At 43.6% G+C, this 22,245-nt stretch overlaps 1 protein-coding gene across 11 annotated transcripts in view; it reads left to right on the forward strand.

The window, feature by feature from the left end:
* Positions 1 to 22,245, forward strand: part of celf2 (cugbp, Elav-like family member 2) — a 303,877-nt gene that overhangs the window by 226,849 nt on the left and 54,783 nt on the right. For 10 of the 11 annotated variants that reach the window (XM_069908438.1, XM_069908439.1, XM_069908434.1 and 7 more), the window contains 4 exons: positions 1,224 to 1,272; positions 8,440 to 8,574; positions 14,211 to 14,290; positions 21,776 to 22,012. In XM_069908438.1, coding sequence (XP_069764539.1) covers positions 1,224 to 1,272; positions 8,440 to 8,574; positions 14,211 to 14,290; positions 21,776 to 22,012 — 501 coding nt within the window. The remainder of the gene's footprint in view (positions 1 to 1,223; positions 1,273 to 8,439; positions 8,575 to 14,210; positions 14,291 to 21,775; positions 22,013 to 22,245) is intronic. The other variant, XM_069908432.1, reaches the window with a different exon arrangement.

The following is a 22,245-nucleotide window of genomic DNA, read 5'->3' on the forward strand; positions in this document are numbered from 1 at the left end:
GTGGAGTGATACATAAATTCAAATGCTGGAAATGTGAAGTCCAAGCAGAAGACAGTCCAATATTTTAGTAGTGTCTGTCCAAGTGAAGAGTTTTCAAATGTCATTTCGTTCTTCCCAACTAGAGCATTAAGAATATGAATTGGTCACCCCTAATATAAACTTTCGGGTTTCCATCGGTGGGGGGCGGAGAGGGGGGTAGGGGATGGATTAGTTGGGGGGTTTAGGGAAGAGTGCAAGTGTGGACTGTGGACATTAATATCAACTGAAAGGAAAGGGATGATGTTGGAAGTGTAAGAAGAATTGGAGGAAGTTAGAATGAGGCAAAGCCATAAAGACAAGGTTGGGTAACAATGATTTGTTGAGGGCAGGCTATTGAACTTGATACAAAACTTGCGATAGATTTTAAATGAGCCTCCAATTCACTATCATAAGTAAATTTAAGGATTTAAGATTCCTCCTGGATAGCCTTAAATCTAAAAACATGAACATTATTTTTCGAATTGTAAGGAACCTTCACCCCCATTTGATTCCACCGTTTCCATCTCTCCTTTGCCCACCTGCCATTTTTCTTCCCCCTCTTTCCAACTCAACCACCAACTCGTTTCCCCCCCTCCCCCACACCCACCCACCCCAACTCCTTTCTTTGTGGTCTCTCCAACAACCTGTCTCTCTACCTCACAAACTGTCTGACCTATACCCTCCCGCTGGGCCCCTTCCCCCAGCTACTTTCCCCACTTTATATGTGTAGCATCACTCCCTTTCCCTTTAGGATCCAGACCGTTTCTCACCGTGGATGCTGTCTGACTTGGTGAGCTCCTCCACCGATTCTTTGTTTGCTCAAGTTTCCAGCGTCCGCAGCTTTTGTGTTTCACCCAATTCACTTTTGTGTACATTTGCAATGTCACACACAGTCTCGACGATAAACATCCCATAAGATTGAGCAAAGCTGATGCTGGGGAGTAATTCAGTGCAAATCCACATAATAAAGTGCAGGATGTGCCAATAAGAACCATATTATGATGGAGAATTGCACATTTTTAGGAAAAAAACATCATTTTTATTTAAACCATTGGTTTTTCATGGTAGAGTGATTTTAAATAATAAAGAACTGATGCCATTTTGCAGTGTCATTCAGCTGGGAACATTCAAAATTGTGTTGGGGTATTGCAGTCATTTTATTTTGTTTTCAGCGGCTAATTTGATTTTTCTCTCTCTCATTTCAGATGCATCATCCTATTCAGATGAAACCTGCTGATAGTGAAAAATCAAATGGTAAGTGAAGCATGTGGCACCAACCAGTGGGAGCTGGGGTTTCATGGCTGTTGAGTTTGTTTTCGTGCCCTCTCAAACCTCTCTGCCTTTTTGTCCCCAAGGACTGACAAGGTGGGTATGATTTCAAAGTAGATCAAAGGAAGTCTGGCAAAACGAGTGGACCATTGGCTATGCATGGTCATAGGGAGGCACAATTCCATGCTGTTGATCATGGCCAATGGGACGTATGAGAGGCATATTCCCACTCCAATTCCAAAGTTCTGTATCGGATCGGAATGCCTTCAATGGGATGGAGCCAGGTGCATCATTGGGCATCAGATGAATGCTATGTCCTTTTCTGCCCTGCATTGATCTCGGTCCAGATTGCATAAATGCCCAACAATGCACCCGACCCCACGTTAGTGCTTCCATCCCGTTGAAGGCATTCTGGTCTGAGACAGAACATAGGAACTTGAGAATCTGAGCAGGGATAACAATAAGTCCGCTTCACCATGGCTGATTGGATTGTAATCATACCTCCACACTGCTGTCTACCCAGAGTAACCTTTCACCCCACTCCTTTCTTTATCAAATATATATCTACCTCTTGCTTAAACATATTAAAAGACTCCCAAGAGAGTTCTAAAGAATGATTACCCTCTGAGATTTAAAAAAATTGTTTAACTGATCTCTGATTTAAATGATTGACCATTTATTGTTAAACAGTGAACCCTAGCTCTCAATTGTCCAAACAATAGGAACATCTACCCTCAGGATTATGTTTCAATAAAGTCCCCTCTTATTCTAAGGAATCAGCAGATACAATCCTGGCTTCATCGACCAACCCAACGTGACAGATATCAGTTTAATAAACCTCCTTTGAACTGCTTCCAATGTATTCACTTTCTTTCTTAAATAAGGAGACCAGTATCAGACACGTCCACACATGGTCTCATCAGTACCCAATAGAATGAAAGCATAACCTCCCTACTTTTGCAATAAGTAACGACTAGCGCTGTTCTTCTAACTACTAGATGTTGTACTAACCATCTCAGTGTCTAAGATGATCAGCCATAACTGCACCCTGACTGCATGGACAGAGCATAAAACTCACCTTGATTGCAAGCTCATGTAGATATTCTCAACCATTTTAATTTCACACTTGGCAATTTTAACACCCCAAGAAACGATATGAGCTTTGCCTCCAAGGAGGCCTTCACCTCTCGGATGATCCTTGCAATGTGTTTGTAGCCGCATTCTAATAAAGAGGGCAGTAGAGTCTTTGACTTGAGATAATTAATTGCTCTATACCTGGGAGGGGGGGGGGCAATCTTTTACCATGCATGGGCCAGATGGTGAGTCAGTGGTTGAATGGAGGGTGCGCTAATTATTCAGCAACATTAGACTGGGGTGTGGGGGGGGGTGGGTGGCAGCAGCATTGAACCGGGGGAAATGACAGCAGCGTCAGACCAGCAGGGTGGCAGCGACACTTTACGGATTAATTTAAATCGCGGCCTGGATAAATTTGGATTGCCAGCTGGTACAGGTTGCCCACCCCTGATCGAGAATGAAATTGTTTTGTCTTGACTTCGTGTGGTTTGCAAGGGTCTGATGAATCATTCATTTTCACATCTGGCACAAGTCACCTGTCAAAGATGTCTGTCATCAAAAACACAAGTGAAACAGAGATCGTCGTTTCTGCATTTTATTCGTACTTCGAGCTTTTTCGTCTTGAACACTGGTCTTTGAAACAATGCACGTGGAATTGTTTGATAAATAATAGTCTAGCTACAATATCAAATTAATACAAAAAAGACACTGTTTTCGGGTAATACCAATTAAAGATTAAGCTGTCATAAAAATTTGTAACAAGTAGACTTATGAATTTTTAGACAGTAATTAGACACCATATGCTGACATTAAGAAACAGGAAGCTGGTTAATTAATTGAGATAATTTAGCTGCTGTTTCTGCAGTGACTATTTGTCAGAGTCGCAGCCAGTTTTTGTATTGCAGCAGGCTGAAGTGAGGGAAACAATGAAGAGATCATTTCCATCCCTTGACGATCCCATCCACTCAACAAAGAGTGGACAATAACTTGGTGGGTGACGTAGTTGACAGCCATAAAATCACAGCCCAGAGGTTTGGTGTAATTATCCCTGCACCCCCACCCCTGTCAAGTTCTTGGTACTTTGTTCTGCTGGGCATAGCTCTTCCACTATTCATTCACCTGCTTTTTAAACGCATTGAAGGCTTCTGCCATGATCCTTGTATTGGACGTCCAATTCCAGACCATTGTTGGGCATCACTAATTATTTTCTCTTCTTCAAGGGCAGCACAGTTAGACAACACTATATTACAGTGCCAGTGACCCAGGTTCCAAACTAGTGCCGTCTACAAGGAATTTGACCATTCTCCCCATGTCCACCTGGGTTTTCCCTGGGTTCCTCCCGCCCTCAGGGTTGATTGGGTGTAATTATGCAGAATCTGCTTCTATCGTGTTGTAAATAAATAAAGTTACATTATTGCAAACCTATGTCCCATGTTACAATCCTCCCTGCAAAAGAAAATCAGTCCTTTCTGCTAACCCTGTCCAAGTCTCCCATAAATTTATACAGTTTAATCAAGTCTTCCCTTAATCTATTAATAAATGCATGTACTAAATTACAGGAGTTGGGTGGTTAATACCCATTTCTAATTGTCCTTGAGAAGATGGTGGTAAACTGCTGGCTGTGAAGATTTACAGTGCTTCCAGAGGGAGTACTGTCACAATGATGTTGGGTTGTGGTTTTTGGGATTTAAATGATAAGGATAATATATTTCCAAGCCTTTTTGTTCTAAAAGGGAAAAAGATCCCATCTCAAGGCAATCTTCTGTTTACCATTATGTCTCCTCTATTGACAATACCTTTGTAAATTTTTTATCCACTCCCTGCAACACTATCACATCCTACCTGTGTGTTGTAAGTTCGAGCAGGATTTTCCTCCTCTTGTGTTCTATGCCTTGGCCAATTAAGCCATTTTGCCTCGGATGCTTTATCTGCAGGTGTTGTCCCTGTTATATCCCCCAGTTCAACTTTTTCACTTGTATACGACCATCTGCCTTATTTTCTTCACTTCGAATGCCTCACCAAACAAGGGCAAATGAATCATCTGTGCCAGACAGGAAGCCGACTCTTTGATCCCTGGTGTGAGTTGATCTGCCAAGAAATGGCAGTGGTAGCTCACTGCATTGGAAGCAGCTGGGGCCATTGTGTCTGAAGTGGTGAGGCCACACTTGCCTATGTAAAAAGGTTCAAGATTCTTTTATTGTCGTGTAATAAAACAGATGTAATTGCGTTTAGTCTGCTGTAAGGCAGACAAAGATTCACATCAGCAGAAATTGCACACGCCACTCACAGTCAGAGGAAAACGAGGATCCCCACCCCGAGTTACCGAGTGTCTGTGCATTCTCCTCCAGTGCTCCTGCAGTCATACAGACTCCTGTCCAAACAATCAGCAACTGAGCTCCAGATCCGATACCTAGTACCTCCTTCAGCCAGTCTCAGCAGTCCACAGCCTGGTGTGAGTCCTTGACCCCTAATTCGCCCGCAGCCTGCACGGGTTCCTCCCCTCGAACCGCCAACAGCCCACAGCCTGCACGGGTTCCTCGACTCGATCTGCCAACGGCCTGCTGCCCACGTGGTTTTCAGCCGCAGAGGCCCTCACTGTTCTGCCTTCGGGATCGCCACCCTGTAGGGTCATCTCCTCTGCTTCTCTTTCTCAAACGGGGGGTGGTGTGGGGGGGGGGGGGGGTGGGGTTCTCCCCATTTTCTGGTGCCCTGCGCCGGTCCTCAGCTTCCCTGGAGATTGCCGTCCCTCAAGGTAGCTGAAGATTCCATTTTCTTGCTGCCTTCAGAAATACTGAATGGAACTCTCACTGAGCATTGATAAATGGTAGGTTATTAGGCTGCACGAACTTGTTCTGCTTTACCCACCAAAATCTATTAAGTTTAGAAACTTCTAATCTTACTGACTGGATATATGGTTTGGTTGTCAACAGTCAATTTAATAACTAGCTACCTTTAGAACTGCACGTACATTTCTCTTAATACATCGTAGAAGCCATGCGAAGTCGATTTTGAGATTCACAGGTGGTAGTTGTTTGCAGACGATTCTTTTCAAAAAGTAATTCTCTGCATGAAATGCATGTGGGCCCCAGAGATATTTCACTGTAAAACGACACAATATAAATACGAGGTTATTACTACACAAAGTATAGTTTATGAGCCTGTGAGATTACATTTCAATTAATTTTATCCCACTGTTTTACCTTGGTGAATGTGTTTTTGTTCCCTGAAGAATCTGGCTTCCTGCAAAAGTGTTGACTTGTAATATAAGAAGTGATTGAACCCATTTGTAACCCATTACATTGCAATGTCCTGGAATCTGCATAGAATACTGAAACTTATAAACAATTCATCTCTATTGTACTCTAAACCAGGCGTAACCTTTGTGCTTCTGTTTCCCTGTCATCCATTTCTGAATTTTTTCCTGATGTGACGAGAATCCTTTATTCATTTCTGCCCTTTGAAGTCAACAGTGCAGTCTGAGCATTGGCTCGTCTGGTACACAGTTCAGCTTCATTGGTTTCTTCCATGATGACCAGTGCCTTTTCACCTTGTTTTCTCAACAATTTAAGTGGGCCCCCCTGTTCTCGATTCAGGATGTAAAGGGATTGTCTGTGAATGAGGCACCTGAGGATCGATCAGGTAGGAGAAGATGCAGAGGAGATTTACCAGGATTCTGCCTGAATTGGAAAAGAAGCCTTATGAGGCTTGGTGAGCAGAGCTAGGGCTTTTCTCTTTAATGCGTAGCAGGATGAGAGGTGGCTTAATAGAGGTCTACAAAATTCTGAGAGGCATCAATAAGGTAGATAGCCATTTCCAGGGCAAAGTAGCAAATACCAGGGGACATCAGTACAAAGTGAAGGGAGGAAAGTTTAAGGGAGATATCAGGGGTACGTTTTTTTTTACACAGTTGTGGGTGCCTGGAATGCATGGACAGAGATGGTGGTGGAGGCTGGAACAAAAGGAACAATTCAGAAAGTCTTAGACAGACACGTGGATAAAAGAAAAATAGAGGGCTACGAGGTAGGGAGGGTTTAAAATTTGTTGTAGGTCAGCACAACGTTGTGGGCTGAAGGGCCTATACGGTGCTGTAGTGTCTATGTTCTGTTACAGTTTGGGCACCTGGCAGCGAGATCCACGTGAAGTGATGGCTGCATTCCAAAGCTTATCATTTATTGCTTTGTGCATGACTGTGCAGAGCTATGAAAGCAGCAGTGGGGTTTCCACAGACATGCACGTGAGGGGAAAAAGACATCTGCCAATGCATGGCCAAAACCTGGAATCTAAACATAGAATCATAGTTTCACAGCACAGAAACAGGCATCTTGTCCTTGCCGACCATGTTGTCTGCCTAGGCTAACCCCATTTGCCTGAAGTCATCCTGCTCACCTCTAAACCTTTCCTCCATCTATCAATCTAAACACCTTTTACCCGCCTCTGTCACTTCCTCCATGTTGTCTGCCATTTGCCTGTGTTCATCCTGTAACCCCCTCCAAAGCTTTCCTATCTGTTTGCCTGTCTAAGCATCTTTTACCATATAACCATAGACGGCACATAACAGGCCAGTTTGGCCTTACTAGTCCATGCCGGAACAAATCCCCACCCTCCTCGTCCCACTGACCAGCACCTGCTCCATACCCCTCCAATCCTCTCCCCTCCATGTCATTATCCAGTCTTTCCTTAAATGTAAATAATGTCCTTGCTTCAACCACCTCTGTCGGAAGCTTATTCCACATCCCAACCAACCTTTGCGTGAAGAAATTTCCCCTCATGTTCCCCTTATAATTTTCCCCCTGCAATCTTAAACCATGGCCTCTGGTTTGAATATCCCCCACTCTTAATTGAAAAAGCCTATCCACGTTGACTCTCTCCATCCCTTTTAAAATCTTGAACACCTCCATCAAATCCCCCTCAATATTCTACGCTCCAGAGAAAAAAGCCCCAGGCTCCTCGACCTTTCTCTGTAACTCAAACCCTGAGTTACATTGAAAATAATATGAATGGGTAAGTGAGCTTGGGGCAGCTAGAATTTTACATTTAAATGTAGACATACAGCACAGTAACAGGATCTTTCGGCCCATGAGTCCATGCTGCCCAATTACACCCAATTGACCTACAAACCCCGTTACATTTTGAAGGGTGGGAGGAAACCGGAGCTCCCCAGAGGAAACCCACGCAGACACAGGGAGAACATACCAACTCCTTACAGACAGCGTGGGATTCGAACCCCAGTGCCAATCCCTGGTGCTGTCACAGCACTGCACTAACCCTTACGCTAACCGTACCACCCACGCAAAGTTTTATCATTTTATTTCTGTTATTGTCTACACTAAGCTTGGCGGCTCCCCAAATCTTTGACAATGTATGGCTCTTCTTGGATGGAGTTCAACTGCTCAGCCACCATCAGTCGAATTCGAGACAGTTCCTGCCCATTGCCAGATGCTCTGATGTAGGTCCATTGGTAAAGATGACAAGACCTTGTTTTCGAAGGGCAATCCACAATATTTACTCTGGAAGCTTCCTTTGATGTTGTGCAGCAGAAGGATGGAGGGAAATCAAGTGGATGTTTTCTGCTGCTGTCATTTCCCTTAGCAAAACCTGAGCCTTTAAATGGTCAATTTGATTTGAGTCTTATTAAGAGTTTTTGAGGTGGCAAAAATGTGAGACAAGATGCACTTTTTTAAAAGCTTGCAGTGAGGTGTGGTTCAAATCGACCCTGCCTGTCTGCAAATGTATTCACTCATAAATTCTTTATTACTGTACAACCAATCCAGCCTGTCAGATTGAAGGACATTATTCATTACCTTTCCTAATTGCCTTCTGCTGTGGTTGGGGCTGTCCTCAAAGACTGGTGTCCATAGAGTGAGCGGCAGAAGCACACATTTTTCAGAATTTGATTTGTAATTCAGACTAGCGCTTGCTCGTAGAGGGTAAAAGCAGTCCCTTGCAGCAGGGGCTGTAACTGTTATCGATAGCGCCGTGTACAAACTCACCTCATGGCCTGTGGTGTGTGCGTGAGTGGTGTTGGGAGAGGATGATCAAACATTGTCACTAACAGGCACTCTCCTCTTTTCCTTCCAGCCGTGGAAGACAGGAAGTTGTTCATTGGGATGGTTTCAAAAAAATGCAACGAGAATGACATCAGAGTGATGTTCTCAACATTCGGGCAGATAGAGGAATGCAGAATTCTACGGGGACCTGATGGTTTGAGTCGAGGCAAGTGTGAAATCTATCCAATCTGTTCTTCTGTCCCAGTGCTAACTGGAACTGTATGTCACAGGGAGTGAAACCGAACACTCCATCTTCCATTCCAAACACTCCATATCAATATGTCTTCTCCAGCATAGTTTTACCTCTTTAAGCAACCCCCTCTAGCTATTTTAAGTCCATGATGCAACCACATTAATTACTGGCCTCTGTTTACTGCCACTATTTCATGAATTTGACTCGTGTTAGAGGTGAGTTTCAAAAGACAACCAAAAAAATAACTCGATCTTTTATTCCTATTGAAGTTCCCCAACTGTGACCAGGTTAATAACCTTCATTCTTGTCTCCGGGAGTTATCTAATTCAAGTTTTCAAATGTTTCAAAGCCTCCTTTAGGGTAGACACAAGGGAACAGGTTTAACTATCTGAGATTTGCAGCAACAATTATCAGAGAGAGAAATTTTAGGTTGAAGAGGAAATTATTTTAAGCGGATTTCTATTAATTTAAGGGAAGAGGTAAAGATTTCAAGGGGAAATATTAACCAATTCTGAACTGGTGGAAGTTAGACATGCTGTGGTCACTGAAGAGCAGGGAAGGATGGCCACACTATTTGTGAAGTTGAAAAGAAAAGCAGTAAGGTTGAAATTTCTTTGCATTTAAAAGTATGTTTCAAAAATGCAATGGAACAAAATTTTGAGAGCTGAGTCCAACACGTCTCCTATTTACGTCTATTGTGTGAGGCAGAGTATAATTTTGTGCTCCAGCGTACCTGAACTAGTGTTGATGTGACAGAAAGTTCCATTTCACAATTTGCTTTGAGCAGCCAAAGCTCTGGGCAAAAGGCGCAGTTTGAATAAAGTTTATTTCCTTGAAACCACAATGGGGATGTTCCACATTCAGGGCTTGCTGGTGGTCTGGAACAAGGGAGTTCAAGACAGAATCCCTTATCACATTTAGGAAGTAGTTGAACGTGGACTCAATGAGGTTTAATCTGCAAGGCATCAAACCAGGGACTGGCAGGTGAGATTAAGCTGGGTTCCGACATGAGTGGGTCAAAGAAGGATCAATTTGATTTGACCATTTTACACAAAAGTCATAATTTTGTCAGTTCCCCAATTAACTAACGCCGAGCAGAATCAAACTTCAAACACATTATGTGCAGTTTTGGTCACCTAACCACAGGAAAGATATCAATAAGACTGAAAGACTGCAGAGAAGATTTACGAGGATGTTGCCTGGACTTCAGGAACTGAGGTACAGGGAAAGGTTAAGCAGGTTTGGACCTTATTCCCTGGAGCATAGAAGAGTGAGGGAGATTTGATAGAGGTGTTTAAAATTATGAGGGGTATGGACAGAGTAAATGTAGGTCGGCTTTTTCAACTGAGGGTAGGTGAGATACAAACCAGAGATAATGGGTTAAGGGTGAAAGGGGAAAATTTCGCACAATGAGTCGTGGGGGTTTGGAATCAGCTATCAGCTGAAGTGAATGTGAGCTTAATTTTAACCTGTAAAAAGAATTTGGACAGGTACGTGGATGGGAGGGGTATGGAGGGCTAAGGACTGGGTGTCAGTGGTACTAGGCAGAAAAATGGATTAGCACAGACTAGAAGGGCCAAAGGGCCTGTTTCTCTGCTGTAATATTCTATTATTTGGTTGCTTTCCCATTGCACCAGCTGCCCTGACTAAAAGGAGACCTTGCTGAGGGAGGTGTTGGAGCACATTGAAAGCACCTCAGGCTGAGGGAAGTACTTGCCTATTGCCTGTTGATAATGTATGGGGACAAAGAGTTTAATCCAGCGTGAACGAACGCAAGTTTGGAAGGCACTTTGAAAACTTATTATTAAAAAGCAAGTTGAAACCTCTCATACCTCCCCACCCTAATCTCAGTCTCTTCTTCCAATGTAAGTGATTGCTTTTGGACAAACACAATAAATTGAAAGTCACTGGTTGAATTTATTTTGGAATTTCCCTTGTCCCCTCTCACCCCATGTACCACTGGCTCTTCTTTATCCCAAATCTCTTACAGATGCCAAATGGGTAGTAGGGGTAAGGAATTATAGCAGAGTTGTTGTATTAGCCTTCCAGAACCATTCTCAATGAGGGTCCTTCTGATCAACAAGAAATGCCTGGGTCAAGTGCAACATACAAACATGCCAGAGAAACTCAGCAGGTCAGACATCTACAGGAAGTATAGGATAACTAACATTCCGGGCCTGGGCCTGTCACCATGGTACAAGCAAAATCAAGCAGGTGTCTCAATAAAAAGGTGGAGGGAGAAAGGGGCAGGGGGAGAAATACAGGGTGACAAGTTGGGATGAAAGGCCTGTTTCCATGTTGAATGATATTCTGAAACCTGCAAGGTTTACCTTCCGAGTTAATACTCATAATTTTCTATTTCCCAATTAAAATCGATCCTTTCATTGGTTTTTAAGGTAACATCCCAAAACCCAACACCCAACCCCAACCAACCAATTTTCCGCTGCAACCGTGTCTGCCTGTCCCGCATCGGACTTGTCAGCCACAATCGAACCTGCAGCTGACGTGGACTTTTACCCCCCTCCATAAATCTTCGTCCGCGAAGCCAAGCCAAAGAAGGTAACATCCACTATCCCCAACACAATTCCCATCCTGACTTCCATGATGGCCAGGCTCATAAACACATTCTAGTGCAAGTTCCTCGAATGTTTTCCCCGCAACAGAGAATAGCCTTGTTTATGGTATTCTGCTCCGTAGCCTTCCTGTCAAAAACCATGCCGACATTTCAAAGGGCACAAGAGCAATTTAATTTGCATTGTCACCAAATTCCATAATTGAGTCACTGGATAGTTTTGGAAGCAAAGCCAACTGCAAGGCTGGAGTGTCTTCAATACACAACAGTGCTGAAGAAACTCAGCCAGTCACACAGCATCCATAGCAAGTAAAAGGGTAACCAATATTTCCAGCATATTGCGCTTGACCCCAGCGTCTGCAGGCTTCCTTGTTTAATAGATAGACCATCTATTTCAAACTATCATTAAAGTCCTCCATTTCTCTTGCTCACCTTCCTTGTCTCTCCAACACTGCTACCCTGGAGAAGTTATACAGGAAATGTAGCTCCAGTTGCTGAACGTGACTTAGTCGAGCCTCTACTCCACGGTGCCAGAAACCTGGCTTCACTCCTGACAGAGGGTGCTGTCTGCATGTTTCCCTGTGACCATGTGGATCTCCTCCATGGCCTTTGGTTACCCTCCCACCCCCTGTTGATTCATCCCTGTGAATTATCCCACAATTTAGAAGTGTGGTAGAAGAGTTAATGGGAATTTGGGAATAAAATAATGGGATTAATGTGTTCTAAAAATAACGTGGAAAAGAGTTAATCTCTGTGCAGTCACTGTTGGAGAGTGAAAGAGCTCAAACAAAATAAATAGATTGAGAGCACTGAGTCAATGGGCCAAAGGGCCTGTTTTCCTCCTGTCTTGCTCCCTATGACCCTGATAGTTGGAGTGTTTCCATTGGTTATTTTCAAGTCAACCTGACTTTACAATTATGCAGTGAAACTTCAGAGGACATGCATGATATATCACATACAGCCCTGAGATTCTATTTCCTGTGGGCAAGGCAGAATTACCACTTATTGCCAGTGCAAAAAAAACTACTCAGCATACACATGTAAACAAATAAAATGTAAACAAACTGACAAATACCGAGGAAAAAAATCAATAAAGTGCAAAGCTAAGAGTCCTCAAATAATTCCCTGATTAAGTTTGTCATTGAGGGGTCTGATGGTGGAGGGGTAGCAGCTGTTCCTGAACCTGGTAGTACGAGTCTTGTGGCACCGATACCTCTTTCCTGATGGCAGCAGCGAGAACAGAGCGTGTGCTGGATGGTGTGGATCCTTGATGATTGCTGCTGCTCTCCGCCGGCAGTGTTCCCCGTGGATGTTCTTGATGGTGGGGAGGGTTTTACCTGTGATGTCCCGGGCTTTACACTCAGGGGGTTATTGGTGTCCCCATTACCAGACTGTGATGCAGCGGTCAGCACACTTTCGACCACACATCTGTAGAAATTTGCCAGCGTTTCCGATATCATGTTCCGATGTCAATGTATTAATGCATACATTTTTTTAAAAAAATCAGGCTGAAACGCACACTGGCTTTTATATCCCTCTCCTCTCACAGAAGTGTCTCTCTCCAATTGACCAACATAAAGCCATCAGGCAATAAGAATACCACAGTATACACTTAAATAGCAAATTTAAGGTAACAAACATCTCCCTCGGCATTTCACTGGAGTATGATCAAAAAGACTTTGACATCCATTTTGCACAAGGAGACATTGGATCAGACAGGAATGAGGCTTTTGAGGCCTATCTTAGAGGAGGGGGTTGTTAAAGTGATTGGCAGCTGAAGGCATTGCCTCAAAAGTGGAGCATTTAAATTTGGGAAAAACAAGGAGGAATGTATAAGAGGAAGGCAAATTACTCCAAAGGTTTATGGGACTGGAAGGGTTGCCAAGATAGGTTGGGGGTGAGATTAGGATAAAAGACTGAGAATATTTTTATATTGGGAAACCAATGTACCTTACCTGAGTGGTTGAGGGATTTAAATGGTTTAATCTCTCTGTGCAATCGCCGTAGGAGGGTATAAGAGAGCAAACAAAAGTGTTAGAAATTAGGCAATAAAATGAACTTGCCTCAGCTTGTCTTCTAAATGGGTCACTGGTTGGGAAGATGATTTATAACTGTGTTTTTGTACATTACATTCACAACTATAAAGACTATAACGGTGCAAAGAAAACTGTACAAGACAATTAAATTGGCTCACTAATTTCCCCAAAGATTTTTTTTAGTTGCTTTGCAATATCAAAGGAAATCTTAGAGCTGTAATCACCAGGCTTTTTTGCCTTCTATCACTACAAGATTCTCCCAATGAGATACAATCAGTTCTTTTCATGAAGGTGAACATCATTCCACTCAGTTTTGTTACCAACTGGCATCTTTGCTCCTCAACAACGCTCATCTCCAAACCCCCTTCCCCACGAGAATGTGTTAACTCGAACCTTAAGGGCACGTTAATGACAAGGGGCTGATTTTGATGAACATTCAATGTGTTTTTTATTATTTCAATTCAAGGTGGAGAAACCTATCTTTAGTTTTTGCCCCTGAAATAAAATCTCGGCAATTCCTCCTTGCTTTAACCCCCTCCAGCCTGCTCCACATGGAGTGAGAATCTGATGGAAGAACAAATGTGTGTTGTTTAAACCACGCCAGTGTAAGTGGATAACTGGAATCCATGTGCACTAAAGCTGAATAGCGCAGTGAGTTTTATGTGGTCTTTCAGTGCAGCAGCTGTGTATGTAAAATGGTGTGTTGACCTACTTTCCTTTATCTTGTGAGCGCATTAACCAAGATGCTTCAGGGCTTTAGGGGCCGGCAGCAAAGCGAGGGAAAGGCATGGCTTGCTCAGACTGCTCTTGGCTTTTATAAACAAAATTGTCAGTGAAAATTTAAAATGTTAAAAAGCTGTTGTATTTTCATGTACTACTGAGAACAGTGTCGTCTTGTGGCCGTTCTCGTAGAGTTGTGTTGGTTTAACAAGCGTCCAATCCTCTTGTCTTGTTGTTTTTTTTTTGTCTCTCCTTCTCCCCTGTCCCCCTTGTCCCCACAGGCTGTGCATTTGTCACGTTTTCTACCAGGGCAATGGCACAGAATGCAATCAAAGCCATGCACCAGTCCCAGACAATGGAGGTACTGTAATGTCTCCCCTTTACTTGTTTCTTTGTGGATAATGTGGAATGTTGAGAGCTGCAGTATACAATCACACTGAAAAAAAACATCACCCTGTCCACAGCCAAGAGTTCGCCAAATGCACACAAAAGCTCGGATTTGAACACACAATTCTGCTTGCAACTTTTCTGCATTGAAGCAACATCTTTCTATTTCCTCAAATCCCTTGAGAAGTCAGGCAGGCAGACTTTGACTTCCTGCCGCAAAGAGGGTTGTTCTTCCAAATGTATCAGAGGCGTTGAAGGAGCTCAGTGAAAGGACTCTGCAGTGTGGAGCAGAGTTTCAGAGTGGTGGGGGAAGAGGGGGGAGGGTCGGAAGAGCAGCAGCAGCGACAGGAACCCCAACAGGTTCATAGTGGGCTGAACGATGTCACCGGTCTTTCCTTGTCAGTTGGATCACTGCTGTAGCAAACTAAGGGAAGGATGGATAGAAGAAGGATCTTCGCCTTGTAATGTACCCTCAAAAATGTATGGGGTTGGTAGGTTAATTGGGTAGAACTTGACAGCATGGGTTTCATGAACTGTATTGTATAGGGTAGTAGATTTAGGAGGATTTTTCCAGAGGGTGGTGAATCTGTGGAATTCACTGCCCATTGGAGCAGTGGAGGTGACCTCAATCCATATATTTAAGACAAGGTTGGATAGATTTCTACATAGTAAGGGAATTAAGGGATATGGGGGAAAAGGCGGGTAGGTGGAGATTAGCCCATTATCAGATCAACCATGATCACATTGAATGGCGGAGCAGGCTCTATGGGCTGGATGATCAACTGCTGCCCCTATTTCTTAGGTTCTTAAAACTGTTAAAAATTAAATAAAACATGTGCAACCCCCAACTCCCCAATTGCAATTCATAAGCCTTGTTAAATAAGTAATGAGGTTGACCTGAGCTTGGATGGGTTCACATTCACCCCTCAACACACCCGTTAATGGTGAGGAGACTACTCAGGTAGGTCAGCAAGCCTAGAATGTTCAAAGAAGGCACCGGAATATCAGCACCATCAGGCCTTACATTCAAACGGCCTCAAAAGGCCGCTCCAAATATTGTTTTAAACCTGCTGTGAGTTTGGGAGCAAGACTGTGCCTGGGATGAGAGCCCACAACTCCAAAGACCTTGTCCAGTCTTCTGGTGCGTGCAGAATTTCGCCATCGGTGCTCCCTGCCCTCAGCAAACAGTGGGGCCTCAGAAACCGGGAAAGAGAGCTCTTGGAGGAGATTGAAAGTGATTGTGCAATGCAGAACATGATTGAATTTAGTTGCCATTTCAAAGGCCAAATTATGACCCAAAGTCTAACGAGTCCCCCAAAAGTATACTGCAGCTTCAAATAGAGTGGAATGTGTTGGGAGATGATAACTTTCTGGAAATGACAGCTTTATAATAATCTGCACATGTCTTCAAGTACTGTTTAACCGCAGATCTTAAAGATCATAGCACGTACGACTTACTGCTCAACTAATAACTTGTTACACTGATTAAAATAAGATTAACTTCATGGATTGCTCACTGATGGCTGTGGAACCTAATGTCATCGCAAAGCAGATGCTGAAGTCAGCTATGTCCCGCGGAGACACCAATGGATAAATGTGTTTCGATTTGTTTTTGCTGTGTTGTGCTCTGGCCAACCCTCTTTTGGACAGGGAATTGTTGTCGAAAGCACGTTCACTTTCTTCTTCATTGATATGTTGTTTACAGTTGTTTAATCTTCGTAGTGGCTGTGTGAATTTTTTTTTCCCGTCGTCCTTATTTTTCTTGCCATAAACCATCTTTTATCAAATAAACCAACTCCCCTCCAACCTCACCAAAGTTGGAACCCACCTAATTAAGTTTTCTGAGTTATCACATTTGTGCCTGATTAATGAATTAATTACCAATGTAATAGAGGAAAAAGTGACCTATGGGAAGAAAGTTGCCTGACTAATAGTTAACCTCCCCCAGAGTCATATTCTGGAAATGTAGAGCATGACTTTGAATATAGGCCTGAATTCCAAGATTCATGTATACAAAATACTCAATGTTTGTTGACTTTTGTGTTCCCTGTAAAGGCACATAAAGAGGCTTCATTAGCCCAGCGCCCCAATCGAGATGAGAAAGGGAAGCAAGGGAAAGTTCCTCCGCTGGCACTGAGGATACATGGATCCCATCACCTCCACCATTTAGAGGGTCCTGCCAGAAGTTCAGGAAGACAATCATCCCTGACACTAAGTTCCACCCTCCCTCAGGTTTCCATCAGATGGGCATCAGGGAGATGATGTTGCATCTCTGCCACTTAGATTCTATTCATTTATCACCTCTTGTATCTCATTACATTAGTCCATTCAGTGGATCACATATCCAGGCCCGATGATGTCTCCACCCCACAGAGCCAAATTAAATTGAACCTCTTTTGCCTGCACATGATCTAAATCCTTCCATTTCTTTTTTGTTGATAAAGCAGCTTCCTAAATGCCGCAACTGAATCTGAATCCACCACGATTTCTGGCAGCCAGTTATTCTCGGTGTTTAAAAAAAACCTTGTCCTGTACATCTAATTTATATTATCCCTTCCACATGCATGCTCTCTGGTAGTAAAGTTTCTCATTTGCGAGCTGTTCTGAGATGACCGTTGATTTCCGCCCCACCACGGCTGTCCAGATACAAGGTGAGGTTAGGATACAATAAGGTGCCACTGTCGCGAGAGGTGAAGGTGATTTTCCCAGAGGCCAAATGGAGATATTCTTCCAGCATTGCTGCTTTCACTTTATGGGCCCATGAATCCAGAATCACAGCAGCAAGTTGTCAAAAGAAACCCCCACCAAAAGTAGCCAAATGTTCCAAGGAGTATCAGCAAATATTGACACTGAGCCCAAAAGGAGGTATCAGGAAAAATCAAAGGGGAGACATTTTATGGAGGTCTTCGAGGAGGAGAGAGAGCTGGAAGGAGAGTGTTCCAGTGCAGTCCTCGCTGACAACGTAGAGGTTATGAGAGATAGGAATATGCAAGGAGGAGTGTAGAGAATCCCATCGGTTGTCTGGCCTGCAAGGAGATGAGGCAGAGTGAGGTGACGAGGCCAATGCTTTTTATTGAATGCAAAGCTCTGAAACGCAAGCCAGAGCTGGGCAGTGTTATAGAGTGAGAAATAAGGGAGCTGTCATCAAAACCTCACCATGGGGTCAGGTGAAACACCATTGCTACCACACAGAACAACCCTGATTCCTGGTGCTGCAAATTCAGATCTGTTGCATTCTGAGTTGACAACCCTAGTCATGGGAGACAGAAACTCAAGTTCTCTTGTTTCCACCAAAAACTGGCATTGAGAACCGCTTCTGAAATTCAATTCCGTTGAAGTCAGTAGAATCAAATTTTAGAAGCAGTGATTAATGCACTTGAAGGAACACATCATTCATTTTGTGTGTACAGCAAAAGACTAATTTCTATTCTCCCCTCCCCACGAGTCTTTCGAAGAAAGCAGAGTGAATCACTGGACCTATGTGTGATCAAGGGAAGCCACCATCCTCCTGAATTTGTAAATCTCTCAGTGGCATTAGTAGTATTTAGAACTGATCCATCATCTCGTAGGTCTCTAATAAACAAAAACAACCATACAACTAAAATCTCTCGTGACTGAGTTTTACACCAAGAAGGATTCTTTCACAAATGTGTTAATTGGTGTTTATTTAACAATATATGCACTGGTCAATTTAATTTTTTTGTTCCTGAAAACACCATTGTTACATTTATAAGGATTTCTCAGTTCCCAAGTTCTCTTGGTTGCCTTTAATGTTTACAAGAATTTTAATTCACTAAGCTAATTAATTTTAATGCGAGAGTCTTTATTAACCGATTCAACAAGATTGGGCTTTGTCCGCCCTCTATGATAGCTGGGACGAACCTCTCGACGTCCCCTTTCAGCAAAGAACACTGGAATTCTTTTCACATCATGCACGCTAATCCTTACCCCTCAATCAATATCGCCTCAAGGAAAAAAATACAGGGAAGTGGGGAGAGAGTTGGGGATTGGGATGAACTGATGTGCCAAATGGGCACGTCCTATCCTGTGTCAACTCCCTTTAGGGCTTTATATTATATTTAATTTGCTCTCAAAACATCCAGAGGAATCTGAAAGAGTTAAGGCCGGGTTATATGTTCATTCATTCACACAACAATCTCCTCTTGGTGGGGACGTTGTGCCAAAGGTTCTCACCTGAGCCAACAATTTAAACAAAATGATTTAAAGCAAACATTTAGAAATGTTCAAGAAGCAGAAATGTCAGCATAGCTTGTTTCCATGGTGATAATTACATTCAAGCTACTGTTGTGCCAAAGACTTACTTTAACTTAAAAAATTCTTATTTGGTATTTTCTTTTGTCACTTTTGTTTTAATTAGAGAGAAATAAACTCTCATCTCATTTGCAATCCTCCATTGCAATGTGTCTCAGCGGGGGCCCTATGACCCCCCTGGGGCCCACAGCTCATTGAGATAAAATCCTTGTTTTCTTTTCACCTCATGCTACATAAATATTTTTTAATGCATTTTTATGTAATCAGTCGGAGAGAAGAAGAGTAGGAAGAAACCAAAACTTTGCTGCTACACGGAGAAGGGAGCCCATAAACTTTGAACAGTGTTCTGGGGGGGCCATAGCCAAAAAAAAAAGGTTGAGAATGGCTGCTCTAATAACCAGCTCGTGATTCTCTGCATCCATTAATTTGTGCTATACTCATGGGAGTGAGATCTAAATTTGGCCCTGATTAATATTTGAGCTGTAAATTTTGAAAATAGTGCCCAAAGTGGGTTTGGAAGAGGTGGGTTGGCGGAAGGAGGGTCATTCACTTGTCACCTCCACAGGCGAATAGACCCCTGTTTTCGCTGTGCCCCCAGATGCTAGCTAGCTCTCGCTCTTCGTAACCCAGATATGAATTTTTCTGCCCTCGATGTAAATGCCCAGTCGCCGAGTGCAGTCACGGTTACATTTTCGGACACCCCCCAAAAAAAAGTCCAGAGAATTGAGGGTCAAGTGGAAAATGGAGTAAAATCATGGTCTTGTTGAACGGTGAAACGATTTCAAGAGACTCCCACAATTTCAGGGCCCAAACAACATAAAATCTTCCCCTGAGATGTTTTGAGAAGTATTTTAAGTGTTTAGTAAAAAGGGATTCTCGTTTAGGGGAATGAAGTTTCTGTGCAGACATGGCCTTTGATCTTTAATCCATTTAAATTATTTTTAAAATTATATTTAGACATACAGCCCTTTTGGCCCACAAGTGTTTTGCTCAAATACCCCCATTAACCTACCAACCCAGTATGTTTCTGGAGGGAGGAAGGAAAACAGAGAACTGGGAGGAAACCCACGCAGGCAAGGTGAGAATGTGCAAACTCCTGACAGAAGGCGCTGGATTGGAACCGCGATCACTGGCGCTGTAAAGGTGTTGTGCCAACCATGCCACCCATTTGTTGGGCTTCACTCTCTGTGGTGCCTTCTGCTGGGTGGTGTAAAGATTTGACTGGATAATCTTCATGCTTTTAGTACGAGGAGTCTGGGCACAGATGAAATGAAGTGGTTGGGTTGAGATGCTTCTGGACTCCAGGTCAGTGGAAAGCAACAACCACTGAAACGACCAGTGCGGTTTAATTCCTTGATTATATAAACACCTTTAAATGTATAGGTCACAAGGTCCAACAATTGGCTGAAAGATTCTCCAAATTAGCCTCAAAACTGAGCTGATTCACTTCTGATTACTTATGGGTAATCGTGACTGTTAATCGGGTTAAGGACAAGCTTGGAGTGAAATCCACCATAAAATAGCATGCTGTCATTACTAGGGTTATATTTACACCTTATTAAGTGGTGGGTTAAAGAAAGGGTAAGATCTCCAACATCAAAGTACTCGAGATGGCAGAGGCCGACAGCATCGAATCCACGCTGCTGAAGATCCAACTGCGCTGGGTAGGTCACGTCTCCAGAATGGAGGACCATCGCCTTCCCAAGATCGTGTTCTATGGCGAGCTCTCTACTGGCCACCGAGACAGAGGTGCACCAAAGAAGAGGTACAAGGACTGCTCAAAGAAATCTCTTGGTGCCTGCCACATTGACCACCGCCAGTGGGCTGATCTCGCCTCCAACCGTGCATCTTGGCGCCTCACAGTTCGGCAGGCAGCAACCTCCTTTGAAGAAGACCGCAGAGCCCACCTCACTGACAAAAGACAAAGGAGGAAAAACCCAACACCCAACCCCAACCCACCAATTTTCCCTTGCAACCGCTGCAACTGTGTCTGCCTGTCCGCATCGGACTTGTCAGCCACAAACGAGCCTGCAGCTGACGTGGACATTACCCCTCCATAAATCTTCGTCCGTGAAGCCAAGCCAAAGAAAGAAGAAAAAGAAAGAAAAAGAAAGAGTTAGTATTTGCACCGCCTCGTTCAGCACTTGTTGACAGGGCCCCCAAAATTATCATAAGATTTTAAATAAATTACATTATAAATAATGAGTGATGCTATTTTTATTCTATGATAAGTGCTTAACAAATTTGTGGGGATTAAACTGTGCTTTAAAATAGAAATGAGAAAGGGTATTCAACCAAGGTTTCCTCCACAAGCAGCTCACATCATGCTCCTTGATCCAGTCTTTTGTCAGCATGGGGATTTTGTGATTGACAGTGTGAACTAATTATTAGGAGTTCCTCTGATCAAAGAGAGTACAGCAAAGGTACTGCGCAGTATTTAAAAATAAGGCATGAAGACTTCTAAATTAATAAGCCAGGTGCCTGCTATTAACTATTTGAGGGATTCTGTTACATCCTCCATCTTTATTAGCGTGTAAATATTCTTTCTTGTTTTGTATCCAGCTTGAAAGCAAAGGTTTTGACACAGGACCAGGGGAAAGAGGAACCAATTAAACCTGTTTGTGCCATATTTTCAGAAGAAATTATCCCAAAATGATTACAGAATGGATTGGGATGGGGAGAGGGAATGGGAGTGGAACCTGCAAGGGGTTGTGTTCCTGATTGCTACAAGTTGAATCCTCATGCCAAGTACTGATGGAAGATGCCTGGTAACAGACAGTGGAACTGCTCCTTGGGGTTAAACAAGAAAGTCTGCCGACACTGGGGTTGAGTGTAATGCGCGAAGTTGCTGGGGAAACCCAGCAGATCACGCAGCATCCAGCGGAAGCAAAGGCTAACCAGCGTGTTGAGCCTGGGCCCCCAGTCCTGAAATGCTGGAGACCCTTTATTTTGTGCAGATGCCGCACAGCCTGCCGAGTTTCTCCGGCACATTTCGGGATCTGCTCCCCAGCGCGACATTGCTTCACTCTAAACGCTGGCGCAGGGGATGGGGGAGGGGCTGCATTTTGAACGAACGGAGCAGGTGCGTTGGGACTTGATCCTTTGGCCCGCACCTTCATCCTGACCACGTGCTTCTCTCTCTCCTCTCTCTTCCCCCCCCCCCTCCCTCCCCCTCCCCACGCCACAGGGCTGCTCGTCGCCAATTGTGGTAAAGTTCGCCGACACTCAGAAGGACAAGGAGCAAAGACGCCTGCAACAGCAGCTGGCCCAGCAGATGCAGCAGCTGAACACTGCTACCTGGGGAAACCTCACTGGCCTGGGTGCCCTGGGGCCACAGTACCTGGCTGTAAGTGGTCAATGGGGATCCAAGAACGGTGGCGAAATTGGAACAAAAGAAGTTTTCGTACCCCAAAACGTGCATACAGTCAGTCTTTTTTATTTCTTTCTATCTTTCTTTCTTGATGCAGCTTAACTGGGCATATGTCAGTGATTTTATCTCCTGAGGGGGTGGGTGGGTGTGAAGGAGACTCTACCCTCTGTACAGCTGTGGGAATGTTGATTATTATCAGCAAGCCTTGGTTTGTGGCTCCAAATAGAACACTCTTAACTTGCAAGTTATCCCTGTATCCCCTCTAATCCCTGTTATTCAGAATCTAA

This window comes from Narcine bancroftii, chromosome 13 (assembly GCF_036971445.1).
Source record: "Narcine bancroftii isolate sNarBan1 chromosome 13, sNarBan1.hap1, whole genome shotgun sequence".
Taxonomy (NCBI): Eukaryota; Metazoa; Chordata; class Chondrichthyes; order Torpediniformes; family Narcinidae; genus Narcine; species Narcine bancroftii.